Source organism: Cloeon dipterum, chromosome 1 (genome assembly GCF_949628265.1).
Source record: "Cloeon dipterum chromosome 1, ieCloDipt1.1, whole genome shotgun sequence".
Classification (NCBI taxonomy): Eukaryota; Metazoa; Arthropoda; class Insecta; order Ephemeroptera; family Baetidae; genus Cloeon; species Cloeon dipterum.
The window spans coordinates 11,058,118-11,083,821 of NC_088786.1; the positions used below are offsets into that span (position 1 = coordinate 11,058,118).

Here is a 25,704-nt window from a genome sequence, read left to right on the forward strand (position 1 = left end):
GCGTGGCGATAAATAGATACACGGCCGAGAGCCAGCTGGGGTCGTCGGGGAGGAGGAGCAGGGAGCAGTGTGTCTCTCGCACACACTCTGCTGTTTTCGCTGTTATTTTTAGCCCTAATTATGATCTGCCCATTAGCGAATGTTCATTAACAAAGGCCAGCTATTAAGGTAAACCATCTGATGCATGAGGGAGCACGATAATCTAGCGCGGGCGCCCAATTCTGGCATTTAGAAACACTCTCTTGTTGTCACATGACCTTCGTGCTTTTTCAATGCGGCATTGACGGCCGCGATTTTGCCGCTGCCGGGCCTTTTCTCCATCTACGCAGCGCTTATTCCATTCTATCTTGCAGAGATTCAGAGAGACAACATGTTTGCGGAGGAGATTTTCAGCCTGAGGCCGCTGCTGGCGACGGAGGAGCACGAGATCAAATTGTGCGCTCAGCGCAGAAACGGACAGCAACAAATTTTTGGACTTGTCACTGGGTAAGACGAATTGATCGGTTTATTGATTGGCGATTGATGCTGTTTAATCTACGCTTTTATATGCATCTAGATTAGCTCCAAAAATTGTGCCATGGGCCTAATTCGCGCTGCCCACTGAATCTGTTTGTCTTGGACTAAAATCAATACTGCCATTAACATTTTTTTCTCTGTAGGAACAACCGTTTGCTGCTTTACTACATACATTCTGACAGAGAGCTATCAGTGATCAAAGATGTTCTGTGGCACTTGGAACCAACTCAACAAATCTGCTGCCTCGCCTTCGATCCTAGTGGCATTTGGCTCGCTGTTTCCTGTAACATCTACTCGCTCGGTTGGATTTAAATTATAACATAGTCTTTTTGCAGGCTGTGATAGCTCACTATGCATAGTTCCTGCACTTGCCCTTGTTGACCCTGAGGCTGCTCTTGACCTCCGCTGGCAGACAAGTGACATCACAAAGCTGCTAACCACCAAACTCCGACCAGTGGCAACGTCCATTGTCTGGTGGAATAGCCTGGATGGACAGCATGTGGCCATCCTGGGCTCTGAGAATGGCCAAATCACGTTTGTCAGTCTGACAACTGGCAATGATTTAGGACGCACATTTGTCACTGGGGAGATCAATTCGCTGCAACTGTGTCTCGACAATAGCCTTGACCTTGTCTTTCTTATTGTGAGTGCATATCAGTTGAAGTTTATTTTTAATTATTTACCATTATTGCGTGACCCTAATATCTGAAAAATCCAATGTCGTGGAGCGCAGTCATGTAAAAAATTCATATCTTAATTTTTCCTCTCGCAGATCTCTGGGCCGAAAAGCCAGTGGAGATTAATTTTGGAGCAAAGATCTATTGGCTACTGTTGGCCGCTGGAACACATTGAGGGAGATGGTTTGATGCCGATACCAGTTCGCTCCCGACTGCAAAATCTGAAGCACCTTTCAGTCGATAAAATGGCCTCGCTGAAGCAAATGCTGGTCGAGACCAAGAAAGGTGGAACTAGCAGTGCAAAAAAGGGTCAGTTTTGTAACATATATTTTACTCTCTTGCATTTTACAGTGGTAATGTTTCAGCTCCTGATGAGCCTAGTAGTAAAGAAATTAGCACCACGCCTGTTGCTTTACAAGGACCTGAAATTTACTCGTTTCAGTATTCCAAGGAACGATATTTAATCTCCACCTACAATCCTTCTATACAGTTATTAAAAGTGAGTTAATTTATAATATTTTTACAAAGTGTTAACTTCTCTTGGTGACAGATTTACCCTGCTGGTACAGGAGAAGAGAAAATTCTTTATGTTCACAAAATTCCATCAGATGGAAAACCCATCCTCTACGCTGACCGATTCATTTTGCTCTCTAACACAGAGAGAAGCTCTATTTATATTTCATCCTGCCACCTTTCAGAAGTAAAGCCTGATCTGGTGAGTACACATTAAAAATGTCAATATTTTTTACTTATTTATATTTTAAGGAGCAAAGCACAGAGTCTGTTGTACAATCCTTTGATCTCGGAGCTGGAGAACAAGTAATTGCGATGTACAAGAGACTGCGAAGCACAATTGCAGATAGCGACAGTAATCTAGGTGGACAGGAAAATCCAAGTACAGAAACGTTTATTGTGATCACATCTAGAAATGTTTTTGAGGTTGCCCCCACGTAAGTTGTCATTAATTTCTCTTGAATAAATGTAATATTATGCTTACTAAATAATCATGTATTGGCAGAAAACCGCCTGCAGAGCTTTTCATGCAAATGGCCTTGGACAGCAATCAGCTTGAGAATGCTGAACGGTTGGCTGTATTGTTTGGACTGAACTTGCAGACCCTCTTGGAAGCTGCTGCTGACCAAAAGTTGGAGGAGAGGCAGTTTTCCCATGCAATCACACTTTACAAGCTTTCAAAAGTGAGTTAGCTGATTTCCTGCTGAGTCTAAAACACACCTCTTTACTCTTTTAAACTCTGTAGACCGGCTCATTTCAACTTCTTGTCATTTTCAGTGTCGTTTTCTCAAAAGTGCTCTGAAATTTGCAAAAAGTGGCCATCCCAATGAGCTCCTGAGCTACATTCAAATTTTGCTTTCTGCCAGAGACACTGAGCTCTCTCAGTCTGAAAAGCTGCACTTATCCAACCTGGCCATGATGTCTTTTGCAGAACAAGTACTGCGCCAGTCTGCTCAGGAAGGCACTCCTCTTTTCAGCAAATACTTGTAACATTTCTGCATTCAATATGGAATTGCCACTCATAAATTTGATTACTCAGATCATTTTTGAAGTCCAATCTTTTCTACGATGAAGTTTTGGCTGTGAATATTGCCGGTCAGACGAAAACCTGGAAGGTTCTACATTTCTTAGCTACAAACCGAGGCCTGTATCCAGAAGTGCTGGACATTTTGCTGAAAGTCAAGCCAAGAGACAGTTAGTTCATGTTCATATCGCGCCAAACATAAGTGTAACCATGTTGCTAGGTTTAGTTTGGGACTGTCTGAGTGATCCTGAAATGCTTCAACCGCTGCTCTTGAACAATAAGCGAGCCAAGCTTCACATGCAGCTTGTGACTGCCCAACTGCCTTTCTTAGAGCTTGATGTGTTGCAGGCAAATAATCTCACTAGTCATATACTTTGTCTCAACTAATATTTTATCGTTATGTCACAGAAACTGTCGGCTTTGTACAATCCTTACTCGCCTAAATTCAAAAGTTTTTTGGACGCAGCTTACCAACAAAAGGTTTACAAGAACTCTGGAACCCTAACCTATAACAGAGTAAGCTTCAGCTTTCCTTTCTTACAATTTTGCTGACCATATTTTCCAGGAAAATACTCAAATCCAAGAATTTGTTGAAATTTTTATTTGCATCATGCTGCAATTGTTGAAGAACAAATCCTCCCCCTACCTCAACAGTTTGGTCAAGATGTTTAAGCCAGAGCCAAATATTAAGGTTTGGAATTGCTTTTTAATGCTTTCTGGATTACTGACGTTTTTATTAGACTAAGAAAAACGTTGCGCCAGCTTGTGGGCACAAAATCCTCAGCGCTGGATTCTCTCATGCTGGCCTGGTCCGAGGCAAACAACTCTACATGTGGGGCAATAGCGTGCAAGGCTGTTTAGGTAACGTCGCCCCTAACGTCTGAAACACAGTCCTCATTTTTTTTGCAGGTTGTGGTCCAACCATGATCAAGTTCATGGTTCCAAAATCACTGGACTTGTTCACTGGTTTGGGAGTCCACGTGCACAGTATTTCTTGTGGTAAAAACCACTCCCTTGCATTAACCTCAAACGGGGTAAGCGCAGCTTTAAAAATAAAAATAAATCTGGATTAAATAGCTTTGTTTTCTCTGCTAGGTGTACTCATGGGGAAGCAGCCAGTTTGGACAGTTGGGCTTCGGAATTACAAGCCACTCCTCGCACCCAAGGCTGATTGAAAGCCTGTCTGATGAGGACATCATCCAGGTTTCTGCTGGGCAGTACCATTCTCTTGCGCTCAGCAAGAGTGGGAAGGTGTTTGCCTGGGGCTGGGGCGTACACGGCCAGCTTGGAAATGGATCAACAGACGATCAGAATGTTCCGATGCCTATCGCCACACTCGCTCATAAGGTATATAATTCATCTCATTTATTTTATTCTATTTTTACAAACGAATTTCTAGGTTGTTGTTCAAGTTTGTGGAGCGCACGGCCACTCTGTTGTGTTGACTGACGATGGTGAGGTCTGGGCTTTTGGGAGCGGGGCCTTTGGCCAGCTTGGAGCTCCAAATCTGCCAAAAAGCAGCGTCCCGTTGCTAATAGACCTGCCAGAGAAGATTCGCCTCATTGCCTGTGGATATTTTCACTGTGTAAGCTGTACACTAGTCCATTTAACTCTCAAGCATGTATACTAATTTGTGCCTTCAGCTCGCAGTCAGCACCACGGAAAATTTGTACACATGGGGCTCAAGTTACCAGGCTCTTAGGTTGCACGCACAAGCCCAAAAACGAGCAAGGATTTTGCAAGAAAAACAGTTTGTGCCTGATTCAGCTCAAGAAGAGGAAATCATCGCTCATCCTCCTCAGTTTTCACCTAGTCTCATAGATACCAGCCAAGTTCAGGGAACCATTGTCCAGGTTGGATTTCATTCAAGCTTCTATCTGCAGCGCCTAACTTTTCTGGATAGATTTCCTGCGGTTTTCATCATTCACTGCTGCTCGACTCAAAAAGTGAAGTCTACTCGTGGGGTCGGGGGATAGATGGGCAGCTCGGTCAAGCGAACCGTAAAGAAATCTCAGCACCACTTGCCCTACCATCGCTGTCAGGACGCAACATTGTAGCCATTGATGCCGGAGCTGATTTCTCACTGGCCATAGACAAATCAGGAGCCCTTATTTCCTGGGGCAGTAACTCTCACTCTCAGGTAAATTCTTTGTCAAAAATTTGAAGTTTGTTCTCCATTAATATTTTCCAGCTGGGAACCATTCCTCAAGAGTCAAAGAGAAACAACATGGAGGGAAAGCTGGTCAAATACAAAAACATGAAACGGGTAATCAAAATTCCAGCTGGTCGCCAGGCAATTGTTGAGACACCAACTGACGTAATCTCATTCCCTCAAATTTTATCCTTTGCTGAGGAGGATGACGAAGAACAGCAAGTAATAAATTTGAGATTGTATAAATTATTGAGGTACTAGAGCTATCTTTTATTCAAGGAATGTGCTCCTGTGTGGAACACCAAAGATCTGCCCTTTGATGCAGAGGGCTTACATTTCGTCCTTGAGGCCCTCCAAGACCTGTATGACCCATCAAAAATACTGTCCAAAGTAAGTGCAACTTTTCCAGAATTTTTTTTAAGAAAATATGATCTATAAATTTTTTTACCATTTTTAAGAGTCATAATATTCAATAAAATATTTTAATATCATTAACTTGCTGTGAATGGTTAGCATATCAGTAAAGTGCTAAAAGAACTACCAGAAATGAAATATTACCCACCGAATTTATGCAAAAAAGGCTAACATTGATTGTAACTTGCTAAAGGTGCAAAATTTGGCCAAAATTGTGGTTATTGTTACTAGCAGTCAAACAGAATCTCAAGGTAAATCTTTTATTAATCATCATTTATGACTGTGTTCCAGTGTTTGGAGGCAGAAAATTACCAGGCTGCAGCCAAAGTCGCTTCTCTGCAGAAAAACTACGCTGTTGCTCTAACCTATCAGCTGACTGCCCTTTCGAAGGGAGGAAATAGCCACTGCTCTTCACTCTCCTCCCTTGACTCACCCCAAGGTGCCATATACTGCTTCACTGTCGAAGGAGGCTCCGAGCAGCGTGCAGATGAAGGGCAGGAGTTGCCCAAAGAGAGCATGGCAGGCGAAGCTAGCAATATTGTTGAACACTATATTGATTTCATTGAATCTGAGAGCCACTGTGTCATCAAAAAGCTGCTAGAGCAGGTGCGTAATGGTTTTAAATTGTAAAAATATTGGTTTACTAATGGTATTATGTCTAGGGAATCGACTTTTGGCTAAATCATTCATTGCCAATGGGACACTTGGAGGAGTTGTTTATGAAGCACATCACTAAGTTCTCTATGCCCTTAGGACTTATGCTATTTTGGTGAGTTACAAAATTATCTTGTTAATTTTTAGAAGTGGTAAGGGGCCACATTTTGATTTCTGTTTCTGCTGGGATTGTTTTTTAGAGATTAAGATGAAAAGCCTCATGTATATTACATTATTTTTCTCCAGTTATATTTTGGTTGGAAATTTGAGATGGCTATTTTGGTGTAAAAATACCACCATCGTTTTCCGCATTTCCAATTTTATCGCCATGTAAATTTGGAACAATTATAGGTTTAGTATGCGTTAAGGTTGAAAAAAATCGAATCCCCTTGAGCAATGTAGTTATTTATCGACTGAAAGAGAGCTCAAAAGGAAGCTAAGAAGGAATCTTATAAGGTGAAATACCCCCTGTTGTTTTTAAATTGCAAATCAGTGTTTTAAAAATTCAACAAGTGAAATGTTCATGTTAGTGATTTATCTTACAAATTTCCCTAACTGGATTCTAATAAATTTCAAGCAGCTCAACTAAGGAAGACTCTCAGCTGTGGAGTCAGCTTTCAACCAGCTTCTGTCTCCAGCTATGCAAGGACATATTGTCTGGGATGAATGAAAGTACGCTTTTGCCAAAGATTTTCTACAATTTCTCTAGTGTTGCTTTTTTATAGAAAAAGTGATACCGGAATACGTCGAGCTGCTATCCCAAGTTACCGCGCACCACGGAGGAGAAAGAGCCGAGCTTGAGAGCTGGAAGCGCGAGCCGCAAAGTCTAGTCGACAGTGTGCCAGACAAGGGCATGTTCATGACGCTCCACGAGAGCTCTTCTAGTCAGTCGGAGGAGCAGCTTATTTTCACTTGTGGCCATCGCTATGGACTGGACACCTTCCACAGGTCACTGCTGCCAGAAATTGAACTTGCGCTACTGCGCTTAAATCAGCCCTTACCAACCACTGCCTCCATTTTGAGAGAGCTCTTTAGCCTGAACCCCCTTGTGAAACTCGCCTGCCCAGTGTGCGTCCTTTCGCACCTGCAGGAGAGCTCAATGTAGGAAGCACTATAGGAACAACGAACTTACTTCTCGTCATTTGCATCAAGGCATACACAATCCAATATTTTGATATTTCTGCCAGTTTACCAGATTATATATACAGTATACTCGTTAGTTTGTAACTATTCTATATTGTCACGTTTACAGTTCCAAACAAGAGGACAATATTGAAGAATCTTATTAAAATATGTATACCTATTAAAAGTTACACACACTTAGTTTTTTTCCGTGAAAAGGATATAATCAAACAATTGAAGTGTAATTTTGTGTAAATTTATTTATTTACAAATAGGGTAACAGTTTTAATTCACAAAATTAAAAAAATCATACTCATACATAGATTCTATTAAGAGTTGGTTGTTAAAACACATATGGTCATCAGAAACATTTACTAAAATTCAACTTTCACACAATTATTGAAAAATAGAATGTCTCTCAGTCACAACATTCATCAGAGGGTCAAAAAAACACTGCCGCAGAAAAATTTCAAACTGGTCACTCTCATCCTCTAATATGGCAAAAGGCAGTATTTGCGATTTTCCATCGTCTACTCATTCACTTTCCCGAGTAGTGCGAGCCCATCGCCGAGCCTGCCCTGTTTTGGTGTCCTGAGTACCTGCTGCCAGGCCGCGAGTGCACGATCGCGTAGTGGTCGCTGTTGGTCGACACGGATCGAGTCGAGTTCATTGTCGAACCACCAGACATGTAACCTGGCTTTGCGTTCAGAGAGTACCTAGAAAATATTAGTTCTTGCTAGAAAATTTAAGATTTTTTATGTAAAAAGAAGGGGAAAAGCAGATATCAACTAATTACATTAATGCAAATTACTTTTTCATAAAATTGTTATTGACGAGTTAATCAAGGCTCAACGCTCAGTATGAAATGAGCAACTAAAATGAGAAAGGCCTCTGAAAATGTAATCATTTTCTCTTCATAAAACCGAGGGTCAAGCAAGATTTCGCGCTTGACTTGCTGTTCAACGGAGCAGTCAAAATAGCTGCGACACATTCAACTCATGAATTTATATTACCTAGATCCATAGTGAGAGTCCTGCCAAGTTCTGTATGGATCATACTCCTCGATGATGCTGGGGTCCTTCTCGATAATCTCGGTTCTGGCGCATGCACAAGACATGGCCGAGCAGAGGAAAATATTGATGATCAACATGATGAGGAAGAGCACGCCGAACGCCACGCACAGCCACAGAAGCCACGACGGGTGGATTCCGTCGCAAAGGGCAGCAACTGAAAATTCCGAAAATTTATTTGACGCGTAAATATGAATTATTTCATAACATTTATTTCTAGAGTCGGTAAGAAAATTTCTTCCTTAAATAAAATGGCAAGAAGCGATATAAAAGTTTTTATGACGGTCTTAAAAATAAAAAGAGGGGAAATTATTTTCGCTTTAATTTAAACTGGCTCGTAAAATATCTATAGCAACACAAAAGTGAATCTCACTTGATGGTTGTCCGGGTTCAAGCACAAAAACGTTGGTGCTGGCCAAGAGTCCTCCGTTTTGCTCAGCGCTCTCGTCAGTTAGTGCCTTACTCTGCCCGTCGCACTTGGGTTCAGGACACGCGCCTTTGCAGACTGCTAGGTCGCACTGGAAATGGATTTCATTGCTGTCCTGGAATCTGAACATGGAGTAGAGGGTTGCGTCGGCCACACCGAGGTTCTCATTGTAGCGGAAGCGGGAGATGACGCCGCCCGGCAAGGGACACCTAATTGGTTTTGAATTAGCCGAGCGCACAGGTGTGAAACGGTAAAATACCCTTGATCGTCAATCAATTCCGTTTTGTTCTGCTTGTTGAAGGCGAAGCACGACTTCACGTTGATACCGTAGGAACCTTTAGAATATTTATACGTTAAGTTTAATTAGTCTGTTTCGGTCTATCACGCAGACTTAAATTAGTAATCGAATTATAGCGAACCAAAAAATTGTTCGAAGTATATTTCAATTAGAAGTTAAATCTGCTACAAATTGTCTAGCAATGCTAAATTTCACTAATATTTTTATTCAATTCAAATCGGTTTATTTCTCCAAAATGTGATCATAAAAATGTATACGTTGACTTGTATCAATAACATTTTTTAACATTTTAATTTAGATATTTAAAAAAAACACGAAATTCTCGAAACATTATATGCACTGAAAAAATGCCCAGACCGACAAGAATTCGACTTTGTCTGACAATCAAATGCGTATATTAAAATTGAAAAAATTACCGTCTGGTCGTGAGATGGACGCTCTGAGGGTGTACGTGTGACCGTAGACGGCCTCGTAAACCGGCCTGTCCCTGTCAATAAGCGCCAAATTCACCAAGGCCGTCTCGTTCCTGGAACAATGCCCGCGTAATCTGCTTAGAATAAAAATTCCAATCTCCCGAAATGGGCAGGCACAAAACACACTGGTGTAATCCCATCTAACGAGAGACACAATTAAAGCAGAGACTCTTTTTAAAGAGCCAGAAAGGCAGTCTTTTTATTAACTGCAGTAATCTCCTCTGCACTAAAACGTGTGTATCGTCATTCTGTATAAACCTTTTTTGCAAGAGAAAATTTCGCGGCTCATTACCTCGCGTTCTTGAAGCCGGCCTTGCCGCAAGTGATGACATAAAACTTGTCATCGGCCAATTCAAGCGTCTTGTGGATGCGAACGGCTATCGGAACTGACCGCTCGTCCGCTTTCTAGAACAGGGACGAGATTTTTAGACTCCGTAGTTTAATGTCGCGTGCGAGGTGAAAAAACTCACGTTGTTTACGAGAACACCACAGTAGTCGCGGGCACCTTTGGCCGCCAGAAGGTTCAACTCCAGAGAAGTGGTTGTGGTGCCATTGCCCACCGCCATACAGTTGGATGTTCGGAAATCGCGAGCGTGCACAGTTCCTATGATTCATAATAAATTTAGTTTAACCATTCGCACAAGCGTTAATTTTCTAGCTCTGTTCCAATTTCTAGCTACTGTATTTTATTTCATATGATTTGACTATTTAATATGTATGAATAAACAATTTTATAAAATTGGAAAAACTTCAAAGATATTTTAATTAAAAGAAAACACTGTTAAAAATTTGCCAATATTTAGCAAAATGAATACAGCAATCATGACATTTAATTTCTTACCAACATAATTTTGACTCGTGACCACTTTGATGGTCATGTGTCCCGCTTTGCATGTTGCGGTGACCGTGGGCGCAAAGTCTTTGTCCACCAGTTGTCCGAGGGCGGCCTGCAAACAAAAGAGCAAGAATTAATCACGCGCACTTCCTGATCGACTGGTCGCTCGTTGCTGGCTGTGGGAAGAGCAAAATGTGTAACAACAGCGAGAATAATTGGCTCAACTGCTTTTTCAGCGCCCACTTTCGTACTCTCTGGCATTGGAACGAGAGACGGGAGCGAAGCGATTACGTTTCGCGCACAGGTGAAAAAGGAAGGAAATAAAAATGGCATAGTAATTTACAGCCGGCGGTTTATGAGAACGAGTCTCGTATTCACACAAATAATGCTCAGGTGGTTTTATATAATTTGCGGTAAAACCAGCCAGCATCCTGCGGAGCAGCAAGAAATCATCGTTGGTGGTTTCGCTTTTTTTCTCTCTCCCGCACGCATTCAGATTAAATTGTCTCGGCGAGATGAAATTTATGTCCGGAGATTGGGAATAATTGTGGAGAGCCAGAGATAAGCAGCTCGTGCATGCACTTGTCATTAAAAACATAAATCTGCCCGCGGTACGGAAGGGGCTAATCCATTGTTGGCCCGACAGAAAGTGAGAGCGACGCCGAGATCTCAGTCGGATTAGCTTCGAAAATAGAGGATATAAGTGGACAAGTGTTCAGAATCGACCAGACTCTGAGGGAGCTGAAATTCGAACTTTCTAACGAATTATATATTGGATGGAAAGGAAACGCTGGAGGATTTTATGCATCTCTCAATTTTCCTCGCACGGCGTTGTTCACATCATTCATTCGACCGCAGCTAAACAATTACGTATACGTATCCAGCTGGAGAATTATGCTGGCTGCCGTCTCGTTTACTAATTGAGATTTTCCACTCTGCAGCAGCTACTCTTCGCATTGGTCATTAAGAAAGATTTGGAGAGCACTGCCGTTGCTGCTAATGGTATTCTGAGCGCGGTTTCCTTTCATTACGCTATTTTTCCATGGCGCAGATGAGAGTAAATTAAGAATTGCTGATGAAACCGCGCCAGGCACTAATGACGCGATAATTTTATTACCCTCTTGCCATTGTGAAATGGAGCACCATAGAAACAACACCACGGCGTTGATTTTTTTTACCTGCCTTGAGATTGAGACATATAAATATAAGTTGATTTGGTTCTAGGAAAAAATATGGACACAAACGATAATTATCTTCTCCGTATCAAACTACATTTAAACTCTGTCAATTTAGATGCTCCATTTTTATAACTAATTATACGAAGACCTGCTGAACTTTTGTTAGTTTTTCAAGGCAGAGAGAGAGAGATGAATGAATTCCCATTAGTAGCAATGAAAACTCTTTCTTTGTCCGGTGCTCATTTTAAACTTTTGAATCTCCTCTAGCTTGACATTCAACCTTTTGAAAAAGTTAGTATTCATTTTTGAAAAGATAAAACATTGCGTTTCACGCAGCGGGGCAATATGAACTTTTCCACCACGCAAAACTTTTCGCAACTTATTTTTCCGCTTCCAGCATATCAAACGGAGAAGGCAACTTGTAAATGCAATAAACGTGGCGTAACACTCAAGAAACTTTTCTAAATCCATCCAATATATCAAACCTGCCAGCCAAGAGTTCGCTCTTGACAAAAAAATATTCTCATCTTGAAAAGGAGTGAAGTAGTACTTCTCAATTCTCTTCTTTATTTCTGTTTTTTCAGTTCAAAAGTCTGAACATCATCTTTCCGTAAATTCATTTGAGCATTGTAGAGCATATAGCAAAACCACAAGGTTAGACCCGCGCGTCAAAAATCAGTGACGAGAATCGACGGCTAATGTTTTCGCGGTTTTGAAAAGCACTCGCTTGCCGCTGCCACAAAAGTAACTGCTCTAAAACGAGGATTCACGGTGCAAATAATAGCACCAAAAGGTTTATATTAGTTCAATTTTAATGTTGTCTTAATTTAAAAGTTTTAAAGTCAAATACACTATTAGGGTAACTATATAGTTTCGATAAACCATTTTTTACTGGTAAATGAATTTTAAAGTTGGATTATTCATTATACACAGAAGTTATTGTTAGAGCACTAAATATAAATAAAATCCTAATTTATATCATTCATTGATTTAAGACCTTGGATATCAGACGTGTTTGGTGTTTTTCTCGAATCAAGTAGGCTGTCATGGGTAGTCGATTGACTATTGTACTTGACTAAACAAATCTAAAAGGACGTGGAAGTATCAATAAATATTAATTGATCTTAAAATGGCTACTCCCATAGGCAAATTAATAAGAATGGAAGGCTATTAAGTTGAAATAATATAAAAATAAATTGGAGCAAATATTATTTCGCTGCAATTTTTCTTTTAGGAATTTTTAAGCTATGCTCATACAAAATTGTTGGTCTAAAATCCTGACATAAGGGGAAAAACACTAATCCAAGTCTAAAATTTGGCCCTGACTAATTTGCTGTAATTTGTGTTCGTCGGTCCCACGCGTCAGAGTGCGAACGGAACGCAACAGATGAACACTAATCGATTCTCTCCACCCTTTCGCCATCAGGACGTCGAATGTTCGCGCGGGGTGCCCATATAAGCCTTGGCGCGAGTGTCCTTGTGGTGCGGTCGGTCGGCGAGCAGAGGCTGCAGCAGCTCTCGATCTCGACAACCGCGCGCCTCCCACATACCATAGCGCGCCACATACGCGCATACATATATATCTGCATCAAGGCCGCCCAGGATGGAACGAACCAGGGTCAGGTGAGCGAGATGCGGCTGCTTTTCAGTGCGGACGCTGCTCTCGAAATAATGAAAATCATGTGTGTAATAGACGCCTTTGTTGCTTGCTCGGGTTTCGTTTAAGACACGCAATTAAACGCCGAGATTCATTAAAGTTCGCCTTTGTTATGCGCGCCAGAACCAACATCAATCAACATAGCTATTCAGAAAGCGCGGCTTTGGAAAAACGACGTTGGCCTCTCGGTTAAATGTTTTAATATGCTAGCCAGTTTTTCGGCACGTTGACAGACAGCTCTTTATTAATTCAGCACACACGCGCCCGCTGGCTTTTCGGGGCTCGCGCACACGCAGCAAGCAAACTGCGCTGAAACATTGCACAAGTGTCGTTTTTGGCAAAGGCCACTTGCAAAAGAGACAACACGCAGGCCCAAATCGAGTTTTCCAGTCAAATTTTGCAACAAATTAACGTGCCCTTGGCAGCTAGACCACGTTAGCACTGTTTGTCTTCGTGTTCAGTTATAACTCAGCGGAAGAAATTCTCTCGATTTATGAAGCACATTTAAAAGGGGAAGTGCATTGTATTATGCAAGAGGCAGGGCTTTGGAATGCAAATGCAGCCCATTCCAACTTACGTGACACAGACAGCGCACACATCAAAGACAGAAAAGTCACTATTGTTGAGCATCCAGAAAAAACCTAATGGTCTAACTCTCGTGCAGTGTAATGTGCGACATTCCATGAAGTCCGCATTTTCCTCTTTCCACCGCATTGCCATTTCCAGCCCATATTACAGCGACATCAGCAGGAAAATGTTGGAGGATTTCAAAGATGAGGAAAAAATGTTTCTCTTTCTGACCGTTGGGTTCCAACAGAATTTCAAAGTATCCTTTGTCAGTGATTTTAAATGATCTAGTTTAATTTATTATTACGATGGAGTTAAGTGAAAATTTAGAATCTCAAGCCTCAAGCTGAAATTCCAATTGAAATTTTTCGAATAACTGAAAATTAATTTGAAGATATTAACCTGATTAAACGGTTGAAATGTTAATGTTTACTTTGAAATTCCATTCCCTCCATTGTTAAATGATTTCTGAAAATGAATAGTACCGTGATGTGAAAGAGCAATCTTGCTCATAGCTTTAATCTAACAGACATGAGCGGTCGGATTCCTCGAACATTTTAATTATACACGCTGAGAAGCACACTCGTGCATTTTTCAATGAAAATCCTTTATATGCCAGACAAGCAACAAATTGGAATATCATTTCAGGAAATCTCCCATGCTGGCAGCATCACGCGTTTCTCGACGCACGCTCGCACACATGAAGCATTATTTTTCAAGATTGGGTTGCAACATCTCTCAGCAGAAAGCAGAAGTGCTGCGGGTTGCCTCAGCAGAACTCACAATGTCTGCATGTAATCCATTATGGAGGTGGTAATTCGATTCGAGTCGGCGTGGAAAGGAAATGACTTTCCACTGCTGAGATAAGAGCCTTCCGAGAGTGATGAAATCTACTTGTACATATATGACTAAATATTGCCTATAATTTAGTAGGCATGAAAATGTAATGTATTTGGGCTTGATAAAAATGCAATTTTTGCCACAAGCATATATGGCTCTCATTATTTGTGTCTGTAATAATGTCTGACAAAACAAAGAGATTTTCCAAAAAAATCCAAGGATAATTTTTTCATTTTTTTATTATTACATACATACTTAACTAATTTTTCAATGCCTCTAATCAACCGTTTTTAATTGAAATTTCCTAGCGCGGAGGTTAAAAAAGAAGCCGCTGTTGTAGCTGTTGAGGCGACAAGTTTAAATTAAATAACATGATTCAAATGACGTACGCCAACACAAGCAGAGCCTTGGCAAAGCGTCTGTGCACGCAGAGAGTTACCAAACACATATTATTCCAGCAGCCTACGCACCTTCCACTCCATATAGGGTGGTCACTGCTTATATATATTTATGGTGCCGTGAGCGAGTTGTTGGCTCGAGCAGAAAGGAGAATGTCGCCGCCTCGTTCGCTAATTCACTCTCGCTGATTTTATTTCCAGCATACACGAATGGTGCATTTCATGTCTCGAGAGTTATTGTTATTATTTCAAGTCAGCTAGAGAAAGAGGTGGCGAGTGCTTTCGTTTTCAGTTCCTCCGCCTCTCTATTAACCGCACAAACGATCCCACGCGTTTCTATTTCAAGAAAAAGTTGTTTGGATGCAACTTAGACGACACATAATCGCAACGCAGCGATTCTCTTAATTAGAGAGACGGTCATAGAGTTTAATTGCATAATTCCAACTTGATTGCTCTTCAAGTAGGTGCGTCGACCGGCATTTTTGTAAAATCAACATTGCCATGTGAACTTTTCTAGCGTTTCACTTTTTAGGAACCTGTTGGATAATCTCTTCAGTAATGCTTCGCATTTTTCTCCATAATCTTAGGAGTGAAATTTTGGTGCTTCATTCAGAAGACTATTCTCATGTTTAATTTTTTTGGTAAAATTGCATATTTTTTGTTTTACATAATTTAAATAAACAATTTGCTTGGGCGCAACTTTCTTCTCATTCTGTGATAGGTTGCAAGTTGAATATTTTATGATTCAGTACGATAAACACATATAAAAAGGAATAAAAATGTTTTTATTAGCTCAGACTTTGCCAGCCGACAGAACAAGACAAGCCATTAAAATGCAAAGCACCGTGCTTTTTGCAGATCGCTCGCGTCTCGGCCTACGCGAGTTTGAATGGAAGACAAAAAATCTGTGAGCTCTCAGCTTAGAGATCCTGCACCTGTGCAGATTCGTAAGAGATTTCCCAAGAGCATCAACAAAACAAACAATCAGCCCGCGCACGTGAGCATGCGGGCGGAGAAATCCCTCTCTTGCCTTTGCCTGTGTGGTTCAAAGTCAAGAATGCGAATCAATTATTGGCGTGCGGCGACTCGGAATCAAAACAGCCGATTGATTGCCCGCTGTGCGAGATGCTCGCACGCACGCCGCGCCGCACACATTAATTAATTGCTTTGCTCGAGACATTGAGAGTGCCGAGCAATCCAGCAAGGATGCGAGTGGGAAAAACAGCGTGACGCGGGGTATGCGGATAAATTGTCCTCTCGCACATGGATAGTGTCGCAACCCCGGCCAGCAGCTCGTAAATACATTTTATATTATGTGGTTGCGCGCGCGAACGAGACTTATTTCTCCTCTTTAGGGCAAAACAAGACAAGGCTTTTGGGTCAAAGAGGATGTGGTGCGGCGAATTCGAGTAAATTGGCATTCAGCCACAGACTCGTGTCTCGTCCTTCGATCGCCGAAACGCCGTCCTCTGCTGAACACCTGAGCAAATAGAGACAGACAAGCAGAAAATCAATATTTCGCTCAGCTCTATGGCTCTATATAGGCAGTGCTGCAGCGATTCCATTCTTCTTATATGATGCTGTTTTTGCAAGTTATTTCTCAACATTTTAGAAGATTGCCGAGATGGAATGCTAAAGGTTTGCGCAAACATGTGATTCACGGAGCGCTCTTCTGTGCGCAACTCCGTCGTTATCGCAGCGTGCAACGCATGCAATATTTTTGCGTCTGATTATATCTATATCGAACATTAATTAGCTTTGAAATTTTCCATTTTTTCTATACCATTCATCAGTTTCCAGTTTACTGTATCAATTATGATACCTTACTGGTCTGCTCCTTGAAATATTATAGTTATATTGCTCATATTATGGTCTCAAATTATACTGTTTGAAAGGGAAAAACATCTAATTAAATTCATAGCCGGATTTGGAGCGTTTTGCCTTAATCGTGCTGCAGCCATAATATCGACACGGTCTCCACGATTTTTTCGTACTTTCAGCAGCAGAGTCTCGCTTATTAAGCGAAACCAGTTCCCGGAGCTGATCAGAATGCTAATTTTGCCTAGCACTTAAAGCCAATATAATACTTTATTTTGCACTCTACCCTACGTGACATTGGGGAATAATTTTTTTCCCTCGGATTTGCTCGACTCATTAGCATAAATATCAAACAAAAGATCCGTGCAGAGAGACGAGAATCACTTGGACGTAAATTTAAGTCGTGAGATGCGCGAGAAAGGAAGCGGCAATGCATCACTCCTTCTCGTTTGTCAAGCTGGAAATTAAATTACAGTCAAGGCAGAGGTCTAGGCTGTGCGAAAATAGTTTTGATTTAGTGACGTGCTTGCTAGGTGTTGAGATTCCGGATAATTGGCTGTGCCTGTGATAAAATTTATGGTCAGCAACGCTTGTGTTTTTCTCGTGTAAAAGGCCCCTGAGATGGCACAAGAGAAGAAACCTGAGCGCGGGTATATAGTTTTGAAAGTAGCCATTTTGCCGGTGAAAAAGCGAGATATTATTAATTATTTTTACTGCTTCTCGCAGACGACGGCGCACAAAAAATTAAATTCAGCTCACATATAATGGTTGCACGTGCAAGGATTCTGTTTACGAGGGTCGTTTTTCAAAAGCAATTATAATTTTCAGTTACATTCCCGGTTTTACGAGGAGCAGAAACGTCCATCTCTTAAGGTAAACAGACAGCACACAAATTTATTTCGATAAAGGGGCCTGGTATGGATACAAAAGATAAAATTGCAAAAATGGTTAGAATTCCTTTCTCGTGTTGTTTTTGTTGATTGGTCTTTGTAAGACAAAAGCTAAAAATCAGCGCGAGAATTCGACAGCAGCAACGATGTTTATACCGCAACATGAATTGACCTGAGAAATGTTGATGTGGGAAATTTGTGCTGCCAAATTTCACCAACCTTTCTAATTTGCTCGTGAAATTTATAAAAGTTTATTGATCAGGTTATGGAGTAAAATTGAAGCGCAAATTGTGTGCAAAAATGCCATCAGCAGCCACCATTCTCGGGGTGATAAATGTAAAATTAAGCAACATATGGGCCTTGTCGATAAATATCGTGAAAAACGCACTCGCGGTAGAAAGTCGGTCTTTTATTACAATTCCACGCTTCGCGGCCAAAAATCTATGAACACGAAAGTAAAGTATAGAGAGCGAAGAGACACGAAAACACTCAATTTAAAGCACAGCTTACTTAGCGGATGGGACAAATATAAATAAACGGTGCTTTCTTCTAATTGCACTTTCGAGCAGAAGAAATAACAGTAGTAAAAAGCTTTTGCTACAACATTCGACAAAAGACAATCGTGACAGCCGACCGGATACGATAATTTATTCAGCGCGAACGTGATTTTTTCACATTCTCACGACCTGTTCTTGGATGAGGTGTTTAAATGAAAATTAGCACACGTTTAAAGGAACAAAGGCCACGTCCAAAGTAAATTGCTTTTGGTGAGAAAACGCATTCAAATAATGCCGGCGGTCTAGCTTAGTGGACAGGACAGAGAATAGCTTTTCGCACTCGTTCATTTCTCGGACTGATTTTACTCGTGCTTAATCTAAATGACAACATATATTTTGTTATATTTCTAACGCAATAAATGCTGATTTGTCAGAAAACTACTCTATTTGTCTATTTGCTAGACCCGCTTGAGGTAGCCAATAGTTGTTCTTGTATTTATATTTTTTCAAATTAGTCTAATTTGTTGCATGTTGAATAGGACCAAATAATGTAATACAATCACGGACACTTTTAGCTTATTTCTGCTGTGGCTCTTATGATATATCCAAATGAGGATTTAAGGAAAACTCATTAAAATTTATTTGATAAATTAAAAGCGGAAATTTTGGAAAGGTTAAAGACCAAATGTGAGAAAAAACAACTATACGCACTATATATATTAAACGAAAGGTAAAAAAAGGTTGCGGCTATTCCAAACATATATTTTTCATTCTTATTGAATTTCTCTGTATACAATTTGTTATTTTGTTAGATCGATCATGAAATCGATTGAATGCTATTTTGAGGTATATTTTTATTAATTGTCTAACTTTTCGGCAAATCGCAAAAGTTCCTTTGTATGGCAAACTTCGATGATGCTGTGTGGTGTCACGATCGAGAGTCTTAAATGTTATTACAGGTGAAGCCATTGGGTCTTCGCCTCAAATCCCGCAGGACAGTATGTTAAAACTGGCCTGAGAGTGAATTATTGACGGTGGCAGGAGAACATACACAATGCGCAGGGCTTTTAGCTCTGGCGGGCAACAACCTTTGTCTCTCTCACTTTCTACTGACTCTGGCTCGTTGGGTACAGCGAGAGATAAGTATGTCACACTTTCTGCCGCGCTGTATACATAGATTGTGCATGCGTGCGCGAATAGAGTGTGCTGTGTTCCATTCGCATCCAGCCTCTGTGTCTGCTGGTGTCGGGATCAGCACCGAATTTGTGTAATATATCGCCGCCGCCTCTGTCTCTCGTAGAAGCACGTTTCAAATTTAGCGCAGGCAGGCTCCGTCGGCGGCCGCCTGGGCAGGCGTCGGCTTTGTATTGCGATATTGGATGGCCCCTTTTGTTGCCTCAGACAGACTTGGGTTGTTATATTCTAAGCGATAGATTACACCGACCACTGGCGTAAGCAAGTACTTAAGGCAAAATGGATGTAATGGAAAGCTGATTCGCCGCTGGCCAAAATTATTCAATCCTTTGGAATCTGCTTCAAGCAGGACCACTACGATAATGTTCAATTTAGTATTTTTACACCAATTAAGAGAGGATATTAAGTGATCTTGGCCTGTTTTTAAACTGAACGAGTATGAAGTGAAATATGAGGGTCCGATTAATTACGACCCTGGGAAGCACGTTGAATTTTATACTGGTTGCGATTCACAACGCTGGGAAATTTTGGGCCACTGCACGTGGAATTGATAATTTCACTTTCTTTGGTGAATAAATTTAAAGTAATATGAAAATATTGTTCCAGCCTTGTAGACAAATTTAACATAACAGTGATTTTTTTCTGTCGCGGTGAGGAAACATCCTGGGCGATACGCAACCATCCAACTTGAGGGCCAGCTTCCAGCTGCTATATATATAAGAAAACGCACCGCATTCCGATCGACACACCTGACTGAAAAGTTAAACCTCCTGGCAGCGAGTCAAAAAGACGAACAAAGAATATTGCTTCGCATCTCCTGAATTCCAAAGCACGCGCACCAACCACTATTCTTTTTCAATGTTCTTTTCTGTCAGTTGTACGCCAAGAGATCGAATCAATGAAAAGCACAAGCTGATCGAAACATGAAAGGCTTATTTTAATTGAAATGGAATAAATAAATATAAACCTAAAATGCAAAATTTTCAAATGCATGAGTGCTTTGCCGGCATACTTTGCAGTTTGATACAATCATCACTTGCCTTGGACTACTTTTGAGGCTGACAATACCTGCTCATTTTTCAATTAACACGTTTTAAATTCAATTGTGGAAATTAAAAGCAAGAGCGATTCTTGAATTAAGCCCCATGTAATTCCGCCAATGCTTGCTCAAGTTAGTAAAATTTCGCCGAGCACACAAGGCCGGGTGTAATTGTCGCTAAAAATTGGGTGAGCAAAACGGTTTTGTGAACTCCTCTGGAAGCACTCCAGGCGGATAAACTTGCCAAGCAGACGGAAAAAACAATTAGAAATGCGGCGTTTTAAATTGTATGAGCCGCTTGAACTCGGCGTTTAACACGGAGGGCCATAAACTTGTCTCGAGCAGCTTTCCGCCGAGGGAATAATTTCCTATTTGGCCGACAGCAGCTTTTGGAAAGTAAAAGTTTCCACCGCGTGCTCACAGTGCACCAGATCAAAGGCTGTTAATTTTCGCGGCTGCGAACATACTCATGCCGCAAAGATGACGATAATAAATAATAATAGATTCTGCAAACGTTGCTGGAAGAGCTTTTTGGCTCAAAAGATTGCGTCCTCGCAGGTCGTTATCGAGCAGGTGAGATGCGTAGAGGGCGTTAAGCAACGTCGGAGGCAGCAGCACGCAACGACCCACGCAAATTTAATCCATTATTACGTTGTTTATCAGCAGAGAATGACCGAAAACGCTCACTTTCAGCAGGCCACGTGATTATCTTACATCGTCTCGAGTGCAATGCTATTATTTGCTTTTGCAAGGGTTATAATCACATGCACGCGTTCGTTGGGCAAGCAAACTTTACCGGCTCGGAACGACGACGCCGGCTTTTTGTGTCGAATGTGCATATTTTGTTGTGCGCCTATATTTTGACGTGAGTCAGGGTTTTCGTCCACTCGATTGCTTCATTATTAGCAGAACAATGAGCCTATTTGCACATAATATCTTCGCTGCGCCTCGCCCGCGCGCGTGACAACAACCAACCTTCTGTTCGCCGCAAGTGTTTGGTGCTTGAATATGGATTCAAACGTGCAACTTAAGTGAAAACTTACGGCCGCACATTGTGAATTTTATGCATTAGGCAGTTACATTTAAATTCTAAGCGAATGTGAAAATGCTATGAATTTGTTTTAAAATGCATATCTTTTTACGGTTGAGTAATAATTGTTGAATAATGTTGTACTTGACTCAGCAGATGAATTGATGTGCGAATAATGAGGTTAATTTGCATTTCGTAGAATAACTGTATTTTTAACAGGTTTTCTGGATTTGCAAAAACAAAATTTAAACTTAATTAAGTTGGGCATAATACGAGCGCTTCCATTTTGTTCTGAAAATGTGCTTTTTGTAAGATATAAACTTGTTTTCAACTTCCTTTCATCTTTCCATCCTAAAAAGCCATGGGTCGTAGGTCTGAAATGAAGCATTTAGAACCTCACAGTGATTTACACGGGCTATATTTCACGTTCGCACGCTCGGATGAGCTCTGAGGTACACGCAAAATTTGCTCGGCGCGAACATTTTCCTTTGAGCGCATCAACTTTTATGAAAGCCCCAGCTTCCCCCTGCATCAGCAGCAGAAACAGTGTGTCTAGTGAAGCATCTGTCTGCCTGCGGCCGGAGAAGCAAAATGACCTTATTCCAGCCTAGAGAGGGTGAAAAAAGTGAAAAATTCTCTCACGCACACCTCCTTGTTTTCAGTCGAAACAAGGAGCATGCAACCCTCGCGGTGTGTCCCGCCCCGCAACAAAACGATCTAATAAAGAGTTAAACGCGCAGTTTCGCGCTCAGCGGCCGAATATCATCAAACTGTAAATTAGAATGAGAATGCAACTGCGTGGACCACGAGTGTGTGGTGGCAGAGCAGCCACTGCGGCGTGGAATCATCTAGTTTGTCTAAATGCAGCCGGCGTGACCGCGCCAACAAACAACAAACTCTCTCGATCGCCGCTATTTGCATTAAAGCACTAAATTTAACTCCACAAATGCAAATGACTGATAATAGGCCCAAAATGAGAGCACGCATACATCATGCGATGGAATAAATTATGCCAGGTTGATTTAATAGGCTTCCTTTTTTCTGCTTCGAAGAGATAGGTTAATAAGGTGTGAAAAAACTGCAAGAATATCTAAAAAATGCGACTTGATCTTGCGGCAGACGCTTGCTTGGTTTTCTCACATCGACTGCATGCATATATATACAATTTCCAACGGGCATCCATATCTTTTCCCCCGACTAATTGCAGTTCAGGAGCAAAAAATCTGAAAAGCAGCGTTCCCGGAATGCTGCTCTCTCATCATCTTCATCAGGGCTTGTCTTGCGGCAGGTGGGCGGTCGGTCGTACCGATGGAAAAAAGCGCGGCGCGGGTCGTCTTTCATCTCTCTCCGCGCGTAGATAGCGTGCAATGTACCCTTACACAAACATAATGGAGCCGGAATATCTATCTGCTCCTCCTCATTTCGCGGCCGTGGGCAGTTTGTTAATTTCACTTTGCATCTCCAGCCGCGTAATAGCAGCAGTTCCATCGGCTCGGCTGTGATGTAAGGTATTAGCGGTTTCTGCAGCTGCGAGAGCGGGTTCCTCTGTGAGCACCCGCTCACCCGTAATGCGAGCACCGTCGCCCAGATCAATTTTGCGGCTCGTCACCGACGATGCGAAAATCATTCTTTTTTCTTTAATTTTGATGACGACTGCTTTGAAAGAAAGGTCTTTTCGTTTTTATTTTCTTCTGCACAAATATGGCTGCACCTCTTGTGTATACACGAACAAGGAAAAGCGATGTCTGCTGACGCTTTATTATGTGCTTGAGCTAAAGGAATGAGTCAATTTATGTTACATGTGTTGTGGGTTTTACTTGTGCAGCAGTGCGCTAAACAGTTTTTTCTTACACATTTCTGACTTGTCATTCTGAACTTCGGCAGTCTTTGGTGAACGGGCATTTCCCGCTAACTAATCTTAATCATGAAGGGATTGTGCCAACATTTATCAAGATACATAGATCTATGCGCATTAATGAACACATGTCCATACAATTATTTCTGTTTGGATAACAATGCAGATTTAATGCCGAACAATGTTTGAAAATATTTAAACTCCAAACTCAAGTAAATTATTTATGACTCGAATATTATTTACCAAGAATTTTCAAGGTGACTCCAACTTTTTGCTATTGAATTCGTGGATCCGATTGATTTTAGGGGTACACCTCTGAGAAGTCTGAAAATGCCCAGTATGGGACAATGACAAGAAGAAGATTTGTATGGCTGGCGTTTAATATACGAAATCACTGATATTATCATGGTTTAAGCTATAAAAAGCCCAGGAAATTTTTCTTTATTTTGCAAGTTTTGCAATTTAGACCTCCGCTTTCCTAATTTTTCATTACAACGCGACATGTTGATATAACTCTTTTTGTGCTCGGCCCTTTGAAACTCATCCTTAATATATTATTACTTTCAACGAATCCCTTGAAATGTGATAATGGAATATAAAATATAACAAATCTAGTCCAGCTATATTAAGAATAAATTTTGTATCTACATGTTTTTGTCAGTTTTTCAAGCAACTGGTAATGAAAGTGACGATCATACAACCTTAAATTCAACATCAATTTGTGCAAAAGTAATACCATTCGCGGTTTTTTTCATCACACCCCAGCTTATCATGTCATAAAAATAAGTTTTGCTGTTTTAGCGGAAAAACCCCTGAATTAAATAGTTCAACGATGCATCAAATCACATGGCACCTGGCTACTCTTTGAGCTTAAAGCGCAATCATGATCAAAAATCAAAGGCTGTCATTAACAGAGCGCAAAGCATATGAATCGAGAGATACAAAAGACGGCCCTCAAACGTACGGCAATGAAACGTACCGAGAGCAATGAGCAGGAAATTGGCAGATTGGCCAAGGATTCGATTTGCATATCGCACACGCAAAACGAAAGTGAAACCGATGAGCGCTTACCCCTCCGCAGAGCAGGACCAGGAACAGAATGCGCGTCGCCACCATCGTGTCGCTTCTTAGGGTGGCAGCCCCTGTCGTGCACAACCCTGGGTCTTTCGGTCGGTGGGAAGTTAACACTGGAATGCAGGTCGGGACGGCGGCTGCAGCACCAAGGTTCCGCAATGACTAACCGACGTGAGCCAACCGACTCAATGGAAACAGCAGGTTCGCCCCCACGACTGCCGTCGACGCTGCCCACCTGAGAGCGGACCCTGAGCGGCATCTGCAGGAGGATAGCGAAATTTGTCCGCACCTGACGCAGGTACACAGCCAGCAGCGAGGGGATTTAAAAATCGATAGGCCTGCGAAACAGGCTGTGCGATCATCCGCCGCAGATTACGTTGCATCGGCCGCACCCCGAATTCCGGTCAATCTGCTAGCATGACATGACACCACATTTGCCATGTAATTTTGCATGCCTAGCGGGGTTTCGTATTAATTTTAGCCAGCTTTCCGCCTGCTCTTCCTTGCAGGTGATTTTTTTCACCGGGATTTTAAAACTATGTTTATTGTTTCCGCTCAAACGCGAAAGAAGAAGGTTCTCGATAATTGTTAGGTAATATAAACAATTATATATTTAGTTTGGTGTCTCTGATATAGAGGTGATTAAATTATTTTACACAAATAGGAAAGATGAAAACTAATGGAAATTTTATGAAGGTGCTAATAACACTAAATGTTTCTGAGCCTAACTTAGTTTTTTATAGATTTGCCTACCACTTAAAATAATATCCTAAAATTCAACTAGAAGTCAAAACTATTGAGTATGAATGCCTAGCGTTTAAAAAAAGACCCCGGTGCGGGATCAGTAACACGAGAGATGATCTTTTCTAGACTGGGCTTCCTCCAATGAGGCCCGGTTTCACTAGTTGTTCGCTATCAGGGGGTCGCCCATCTCAAAAGAGGTGAAAAATTAACAACAACAAAAATTAGTGGCTCCGTGAACACCAATTAAAATTTACCTTTATTTAAATCAGCCAGCAGAGATGTCTTATATTTAAATTTTATTATAGCACTAGCACACAAGTGGTATTTGCGAGTCAACCCATTGCGCGACGGAATGGAAAACTTGGATCATTACAGCCAGCTCCCAAATAATATTATATTTCGTTGTGAATTTTCGAGTTGCCGGACAGGGAAGAGAGACCAAGCATGCGGCTCGCTTCACTGCGGGAACTCACTCGTATATGATATTTTAGTGCGACTTTTAAATAATATACGTTTCCTCTCTTGCACACATTCAGCCGACAGTCAAACAACGAGACACAGCAAACAGGGGTATTGTGCTTTTATTTTACCTTATTAATTATACAATACGCTTACATGTCAGCGTAATGGAAGCAGGGCGAGGCTGAGCAGGGCGTCTGAATTATTTCCTCCTTGATGAGGTCATTTATATTTTCGGACCAAAAGGCGTGTTTTCGTTATCAGTGTCCGAAAAAAACTTCCAACTGAA

The 25,704-nt window shown here is 41.4% G+C and overlaps 2 protein-coding genes across 3 annotated transcripts; one reads left to right on the top strand and one right to left on the bottom strand.

Annotated features, from left to right (window-relative positions):
• The first annotated feature begins 28 nt into the window (after window positions 1–28).
• ca (claret) lies at window positions 29–7,263 on the top strand. Of its 2 annotated transcripts, none has more exons than XM_065476177.1 (26): window positions 29–168; window positions 354–486; window positions 660–799; window positions 852–1,159; window positions 1,289–1,502; window positions 1,559–1,692; window positions 1,744–1,908; window positions 1,959–2,143; window positions 2,212–2,389; window positions 2,484–2,692; window positions 2,746–2,900; window positions 2,951–3,078; window positions 3,139–3,246; window positions 3,296–3,421; window positions 3,471–3,591; window positions 3,640–3,764; window positions 3,826–4,077; window positions 4,130–4,315; window positions 4,374–4,583; window positions 4,634–4,870; window positions 4,922–5,104; window positions 5,162–5,272; window positions 5,588–5,902; window positions 5,959–6,065; window positions 6,528–6,622; window positions 6,676–7,263. In XM_065476177.1, exons 2-26 carry the CDS (start codon window positions 371–373, stop codon window positions 7,053–7,055), a joined length of 4,488 nt encoding a protein of 1,495 aa, XP_065332249.1. In that variant the 5' UTR covers window positions 29–168; window positions 354–370; the 3' UTR covers window positions 7,056–7,263. The 2 variants fall into 2 exon arrangements, with proteins under 2 accessions (XP_065332249.1, XP_065332250.1); XM_065476178.1 differs by having other exon boundaries at window positions 6,531–6,622.
• A 49-nt stretch (window positions 7,264–7,312) lies between these two features.
• On the bottom strand, window positions 7,313–24,395 carry LOC135934437 (uncharacterized). Its single transcript, XM_065476179.1, has 9 exons — window positions 24,210–24,395; window positions 10,182–10,287; window positions 9,811–9,944; window positions 9,633–9,745; window positions 9,284–9,393; window positions 8,829–8,904; window positions 8,516–8,778; window positions 8,086–8,299; window positions 7,313–7,788 (listed from the first exon to the last, which is right to left on the bottom strand). The coding sequence occupies exons 1-9, from the start codon at window positions 24,252–24,254 to the stop codon at window positions 7,611–7,613; spliced, it is 1,239 nt and encodes a 412-aa protein (XP_065332251.1). The 5' UTR covers window positions 24,255–24,395; the 3' UTR covers window positions 7,313–7,610.
• Between the last annotated feature and the right edge of the window lie 1,309 nt (window positions 24,396–25,704).